Genomic DNA, 7,897 nt, shown 5'->3' on the forward strand with positions numbered 1-7,897 from the left:
CAGATCATTGATATAGATGACAAACAACAATGGACCCAACACCGATCCCTGTGGCACACCACTAGTCACAGGCCTCCACTCAGAGAAGCAATCCTCCACAACCACTCTCTGGCTTCTTCCATTGAGCCAGTGTCTTATCCAATTTACTACCTCCCCATGTATACCTAGCGACTGAACCTTCCTAACTAACCTCCCATGAGGGACCTTGTCAAAGGCCTTGCTGAAATCCAGGTAGACAACATCCACCGCCTTCCCTTCATCCACTTTCCTGGTAACCTCCTCGAAAAACTCTAATAGATTGGTCAAACATGACCTACCACGCACAAAGCCATGTTGACTCTCCCTAATAAGTCCCTGTCTATCCAAATATTTGTAGGTCCTATCCCTTATCACACCTTCCAATAACTTGCCCACCACCGACGTCAAACTTACTGGCCGATAACTTCCCGGATTTCTTTTGGAACCTTTTTTAAACAACGGAACAACATGAGCCACCCTCCAATCATCCGGCACCTCCCCCGTGAATACTGACATTTTAAATATGTCTGCCAGGGCCCCTGCAAGTTCAACACTAGCTTCCCTCAAGGTCCGTGGGAATACCCTGTCCGGTCCTGGGGATTTATCCACTCTGATTTGCCTCAAGACAGCGAGCACCTCCTCCCCTTTAATCTGTAAAGGTTCCATGGCCTCCCTACCAGTTTGCCCTATCTCCGTAGACTCCATGCCCGTTTCCTCAGTAAATACGGATGCAAAAAAACCATTTAGTATCTCCCCCATCTCTTTTGGTTCCATACACAGTGTACCACTCTGGTCTTCAAGAGGACCAATTTTATCCCTCACTATCCTTTTGCTCCTAACATACCTATAGAAGCTCTTTGGATTTTCCTTCACTCTGTCTGCCAAAGCAACCTCATGTCTTCTTTTAGCCCTCCTGATTTCCCTCTTAGTAGCTTCTTGCACTTTTTATACTCCTCGAGCATCTGATCTGTTCCTTGCTGCCTGTACATTTCATACAACTCTCTCTTCCTCTTAATCAGTGTTACAATCTCCCTCGACAACCAAGGTTCCTTATTCCTATTTACTTTGCCTTTAATCCTGACAGGAACATACAAACTCTGCACTCTCAAAATTTCTCCTTTGAAGGCCTCCCACTTTCCATTTACATCCTTACCAGAGAACAGCCTGTGCCAATCCACACTTCCCAGATCCCTTCTCATTTCATCAAATTTGGCCTTTTTCCAGTTCAGAACTTCAACCCGAGGACCAGATCTATCCTTATCCATGATCAGGTTGAAACTAATGGCATGATGATCACTGGATCCAAAGTGCTCCCTCACACTCACATCCATCACCTGCCCTAACTCATTTCCCAATAGGAGATCCAATATCGCATCCTCTCGAGTTGGCACCTCTATATACTGATGTAGAAAATTCTCCTGAACACATTTTACAAACTCTACCCCGTCTAAACCTTTAACAGTATGCGAGTCCCAATCTGTATGTGGAAAATTAAAATCCCCTACTATCACAACTTTGTGTTTCTTGCAGTTGTGTTTCTTGCAGTTGATTGACAGGCTAGTTCTTCTTTCTTGAGAAATGAAGGCTGAGGGGTAACCTGAGCAGAGGTCTTCAAAATTATAAAAGGTTTAGATCCAGAAATAGTGTTTCCTCTTGTGGGGAAGAGCAAAAAGTAAAGTTTATTTATTAGTCACAAGTAGGCTTAGATTAACACTGCAATGAAGTTACTGGGAAACTGGAGACAATCAATATAAAACAGTCACTAAGAAATCCAATAGGAAATCCAGGATAAATTTCTCTACACAGAGAGTGGCGAGAATATGGAAATCACAGCTACAGGGAGTGAAATGAACAGTACAGATGTCTTTCAGGGGAATCTCAACAAGTACTTATGAATTATTTTATAGTTCATTCAGGATTTATTTCAAAACGACTAAAAACAATAAAGTGACAGGAGATAATTTGCACGGTGTGAGACTGTGTGTGTGAGGGTGTCTGTGAGTGTGTCTGTTGCTTTCCATTGGTGTCACAGAAACCTTCCTCTTTCTGAGCAGACAATCTGGCTCCTGAATGATGTGAATTGTACAACTCAGAGATTCTCCATTCAGAATGACCATGTGCTGTGTAAAACCTGACATCTCCACAACCAGACGCCACTTCTCCTGGAACAACGTGAAGTGACTACAATTTTCTAGATTGATTTCTTTGCTCTCACATATTTTCTCAGTTCATAAATTCCATCACGACCTTTAAACACACCGATGGTCTCCACTTTAAATACTTCCCTCAGTCTTACCAACATATAGCAATTGGATTGCTGCTATTGCAGGAATCCATTCTGAAATTCTGTAAATCTGATTCCCACCTAACACCAACCCATATCCCCATCTGAGTTCCAGATTTTAATGAGATTTCTTAAAACACAGGCAGCCTGGCAGCACAGTGGTTAGCATTGCTGCCTCACAGCGCCAGGAACCCGGGTTCAATTCCTGCCTCAGCTGACTGTGTGGAGTCTGCACATTCTCCCTGTATCTGTGTGGGTTTCCTCCGGGTGCTCTTGTTTCCTCCCACACTCCAAAAATGTGCAGATTAGATTGATTGGCCATGCTAAATTGGCCCTCAGTGTCGGGGATTAGCAGGATAACTACATGGGTTACAGGGATAGGGCTGGGGGTGAGATCGTTGTTGGTATAGGCTCAGTGACCTCCTTCTGCACTGTAGGGATTCTCTACCGTCTGTCCTGTCATTACATTGGATCCAATACTGTGTTCACTGACACACTGCAGCCTGACTTATTATTGGAATAAACACTGTGTTTGTTACATCCAGAGTAAGTAAATCAAGCCAATCCATGACGAAGGGTCATCCAGACTCGAAATGTTGGCTAGAATCTCTCTGTAAGTCTCACAAACTCCCCACCCTTCAGGAGAACAGTGACCACGACACCACACAACCCTGCCACAGCAACCTCTGCAAGACGTGCCGGATCATCAACACGGATGCCATCATCTCACGTGAGAACACCATCCACCAGGTACATGGTACATACACTTGCAACTCAGCCAATGTTGTCAACCTGATAGGTTGCAGGAAAGGAATGTCCTGAGGCATGGTACATTGGGGAGACTATGCAGACGCTACGACCACGGATGAATGAACAGCGCTCGACAATCACCAGGCAAGAGTGTTCTCTTCCTGTTGGGGAACACTTCAACGGTCACAGGCATTCGGCCTCTGATCTTCGGGTCAGCGTTCTCCAAGGCGGCCTTCACGACACACGACAACGCAGAGTCGTTGAACAGAGACTGATAGCCAAGTTCCGCACACATGAGGACGGCCTCAACCGGGATCTTGGGTTCATGTCACACTATCTGTAACCTCCACGACTTGCCTGGACTTGCAAAATCTCACTTACTGTCCTGGCTGGAGACAATACACATCTCTTTAACCTGTGCTTAATGCTCCTTCCACTCACATTGTCTGTACCTTTAAGACTTGATTACCTGTAAAGACTTGCATTCCAACCATTATTTTGTAAATTGAGTTTGTGTCTTTATATGCCCTGTTTGTGAACAGAACTCCCACTCATCTGATGAAGGAGCAGCGCTCCGAAAGCTTATGGCTTGTGCTACCAAATAAACCTGTTGGACTTTAACCTGGTGTTGTGAGACCTCTTACTGTGCTTACCCCAGTCGAACGCCGGCATCTCCACATCATGGAATCTCTCTCCACATCATGGAATCTCTCTCCACAGTTGCTGTCAGACTTGCTGAGGTTTTGCAGCATTTTCTGTTTTGAAGTCAGTGCTTTGCTGTGTTGTCTCTGTGCTCCATCTCCACTCTGATTGTATTGGAGCCTGTGTGTGTCATTGTTACACTCAGAGTAAGTCAGTGCTTTGCTGTGTTGTCTCTGTGCTCCATCTCCACTCTGATTGTATTGGAGCCTGTGTGTGTCATTGTTACACTCAGAGTAAGTCAGTGCTTTGCTGTGTTGTCTCTGTGCTCCATCTCCACTCTGATTGTATTGGAGCCTGTGTGTGTCATTGTTACACTCAGAGTAAGTCAGTGCTTTGCTGTGTTGTCTCTGTGCTCCATCCCCACTCTGATTGTATTGGAGCCTGTGTGTGTCATTGTTACACTCAGAGTAAGTCAGTGCTTTGCTGTGTTGTCTCTGTGCTCCATCCCCACTCTGATTGTATTGGAGCCTGTGTGTGTCATTGTTACACTCAGAGTAAGTCAGTGCTTTGCTGTGTTGTCTCTGTGCTCCATCCCCACTCTGATTGTATTGGAGCCTGTGTGTGTCATTGTTACACTCAGAGTAAGTCAGTGCTTTGCTGTGTTGTCTCTGTGCTCCATCCCCACTCTGATTGTATTGGAGTCTGTGTGGGTCATTGTTACACTGAGACTCTGTCACTGTTATTATTGGACAAACAGCAAGCTACCGTCACAATGCCCGGCTGATTGACGGCAGCGCGCACCAATGGGAAGAGAAGGGGCGCGGTTGGAGGTCCGAGCGGGAGAGGCTGGTCCTCCAACCAATCACACTGAATGAGGGGCGGAGCCCGCTCTGACTGGGGCATGCGCAGTGTGGGTAATGGCGACGGAGACGGGGCTGTTTTTTCGGCTCGGAGATAGGTTAGCGGTGATTGACGGTACGGAGGGGGCGAGGGATCTCGCGGGTGGACGGAAACGCTGCGGAAGCAGGTTGTGTCAGCCACGAACCTCGGTAAAGAGCTTCACGGACCCAGTTTGCACCGAGCGGTACCGCAGCTCCTCATGTTCGGGCCATGTTCATGGCCGCCATCTTTATTGGGGGCAATATGCAACAAGGCGCATGCGCAGGCCGGCATCGTTTTAGTGGAACATAGAAACCCTGCAGTGCAGAAGGAGGCCATTCGGCCCATCGAGTCTGCACCGACCACAATCCCACCCAGGCCCTACCCCCACACATTTACCCACTAATCCCTCTAACCTACACATTTTAGGATTCTAAATTTTAGGTTTTAGGGGGTAATATTGTCAATGACTGGGAGGAGCTTGTTCCCCATTGCTCAGAATGGAGACAACTTGTCCATCAAACTGCATCAACCCTCTGAGTCCCAATGTCTTATTGACGAGGCAGAGCGGTGGCAGAGGAGGAAAGAAAGGGAAATAGCTTTGACAAACGGTCATCTGGCCTCAACGTCAGCTCTTTTCTCTCCTTACAGATGCTGCCAGACCTGCTGAGATTTTCCAGCATTTTCTCTTTTGGAAAGGGAAATAAATTCTGCTTTCCAGATCCCACTATATCATGGGATGTCTTTCCCATTCATCTTCTGTTCCACCGTCCTTATGGGCAGCGAGTTCCAGATCATGTGCTCTCCCTACCCAAGTATAAATCTTCCTCAAATACCTGCTCTATCACAATTCAAATAATGTCCTGTATATTACACTTTTATCCAGTATTATAGACATCTGTCTGGCAGCCTGCATGGAGATTTTCAGCTCCCTGTGTCCAGGGCAGGAAGCAGTGAGCATGGATCTGTCAATCAGCCTCAATCAGCACCTTCAGGAGAATTGGGAGGGTGAATATTAGATACAGCAGAGTGAGAATTGAGGGAGAGTGTGTGGGATGGAGATTTGCAGCTTTTGGGGAATGAGAGAGGAAAGAATGTTCCATAGAAACTAGAACTGTCTGTTCTGAATTTCTATCCTGTACTGACTGTGATGACTTTTGTAAATTCCTTTTACAGGATATCAGAAGGTGAGGATTTACAGACAGAAATCTCAAACCAAATGTCACATCAACATCTGACAGAGGCCTCAATTCGTCGGGACCTGAATATTATCGACCTTTGAATCCAGAATGGAAATGTTTCTCTGTTCTGTCTGCTTCAGGAGATTTTAAATTTCAGTGTGACTGGAAAAGCACCGAGACACACACACACCCGAGTAAGAGTGCTCCAGTGCACTGAGTGTGGAAAGAGCTTTAACCAGTTACACAGCCTGAAAATACATCGCAGCATTCACAGCGGGAGAGACTGTACCCGTGTTCTGTTTGAGATTTAACTAATTGTTTAACCTGGAGAGTCACAAGGACACCCGCACCATGGAGAAACCGTGGAAATGTGGGGACTGTGGGAAAGGATTCAGTTTTCCATCTCAGCTGGAAATTCATCGACGCGGTCACACTGGGGAGAGGCCGTTCACCTGCTCTGTGTGTGGGAAGGGATACACTCAGATAATTGATTTACAGAGACACCAGCGAGTTCACACTGGGGAGAGGCCGTTCACTTGCTCTGAGTGTGGGAAAGGATTCACTCGGTTATCCAGTCTGCAGAGACACCATCGATTTCACACTGGGGAGAGACCTTTCATCTGCTCTGTGTGTGGGAAGGGATTCACTCAGTTAATTGATTTGCAGAGCCATCAGCGAGTTCACACTGGGGAGAGGCCGTTCACTTGCTCTGTGTGTGGGAAAGGATTCAGTGTGGCATCAGGCCTGCGGAGACACCAGTTAGTTCACACTGGGGAGAGGCCGTTCACTTGCTCTGTGTGTGGGAAAGGATTCAGTCAGTTGCCCTACTTGTTGAGGCACAATGTCACTCACACCCAAGAGAGACCCTTTAAATGCTCTGACTGTGGGAGGGATTTCAAAAGCTCTCAGCTAATGATGTCCCACCAGCGCATTCACACTGAGGAGAGACCTTTCAGCTGCTCTCACTGCACAAAGAGATTCAGATCGTCATCTGCCCTGCGGACACACCAGCGAGTTCACACTGGGGAGAGGCCATTCCCCTGCACCGTGTGTGGGAAGGGATTCACTCAGTCATCCCGACTGCAGAAACACCAGCGAGTTCACAAGTCATAGAGTCATACAGTACAGAAGAGGCCTTTCAGCCCATCGAGTCTGCACTGACAAAACTATACTAAATTTACACTCATCCATTTTCCAGCACTTGGCTGATGGTGTTTGAACTGTCAAAACATTCAAGTGCCCATCCATGTGCTTTTTAAAGGTTGTGAGTTTTCCCGCCTCCACTGCCCTCCCAGACAGTGAATTCCAGACTCCCACCACCCTCTGGGTGAAAACATTTTTCTTCAAATCCCCCAAAACCTCCTGCCCCTCACCTTAAAATGATGCCCCCTCGTTATTGACCCTTCAACTAAGGGGAACAGCTGCTTCCTATCCACCCTGTCCATACCCCTCACAATCTTATACACCTCAATCATGTCCCTCCTCAGCCTTCTCTGCTCTAAAGAAGACAATCCAAGCCTATCGAGTCTCTCCTTATAGCTCAGCTGCTCCATCCCAGGGAACATCCTGGTGAACCTCCTCTGCACCCCCTCCAGTGCAATCACGTCCTTCCTATGGTGAGGCGACCAGTACGAGTGCGAACTGGGGTCAAGCAGGGCTGCGTCATTGCACCAACGTTCATCCCCACCTTCCCCGCAGCAACACTCCACCCCAGCACCATGAAGCTCCCTGCTGGAGTCGAGCTAACCTACTGGACCAGTGGGAAGCTTTCAATGTCCCACCCCTCCAGGCCAGAACCAAGACCAGCCCAGCCTCAGTCATCAGGCTGCAGTATGCAGACTCTGGGGGGCGGGGGGAAGTGATGGCCTAGTGGTATTATCACTAGACTATTAATCCAGAAACTCAGCTAATATTTTGGGGACCCTGGGTTTGAATCCCGCCACGGCAGACGGTGGAATTTGAATTCAATAAAAAAAATTAAGAATCTACTGATGACCATGAAACCATTGTCGATTGTCGGAAAAACCCATCTGGTTCACTAATGTCCTTTAGGGAAGGAAATCTGTTGTTCTTACCTGGTCTGGCCTACATGTCACTCCAGAGCCACAGCAATATGGTTAACTCTCAACTGCCCTCGGGTAAC

General features: G+C 47.3%; 1 protein-coding gene across 2 annotated transcripts; it reads left to right on the plus strand.

Moving 5' to 3' along the window:
- The first annotated feature begins 4,608 nt into the window (after positions 1 to 4,608).
- LOC144484161 (uncharacterized) lies at positions 4,609 to 7,588 on the plus strand. 2 transcript variants are annotated; one of them, XM_078202703.1, is made up of 2 exons: positions 4,609 to 4,669; positions 5,750 to 7,588. In XM_078202703.1, exon 2 carries the CDS (start codon positions 6,106 to 6,108, stop codon positions 6,865 to 6,867), a length of 762 nt encoding a protein of 253 aa, XP_078058829.1. In that variant the 5' UTR covers positions 4,609 to 4,669; positions 5,750 to 6,105; the 3' UTR covers positions 6,868 to 7,588. The 2 variants fall into 2 exon arrangements, with proteins under 2 accessions (XP_078058829.1, XP_078058830.1); XM_078202704.1 differs by lacking the exon at positions 4,609 to 4,669 and adding an exon at positions 4,702 to 4,721.
- Positions 7,589 to 7,897: the final 309 nt, after the last annotated feature.

Source organism: Mustelus asterias, unplaced genomic scaffold (genome assembly GCF_964213995.1).
Source record: "Mustelus asterias unplaced genomic scaffold, sMusAst1.hap1.1 HAP1_SCAFFOLD_94, whole genome shotgun sequence".
Lineage (NCBI taxonomy): Eukaryota > Metazoa > Chordata > Chondrichthyes > Carcharhiniformes > Triakidae > Mustelus > Mustelus asterias.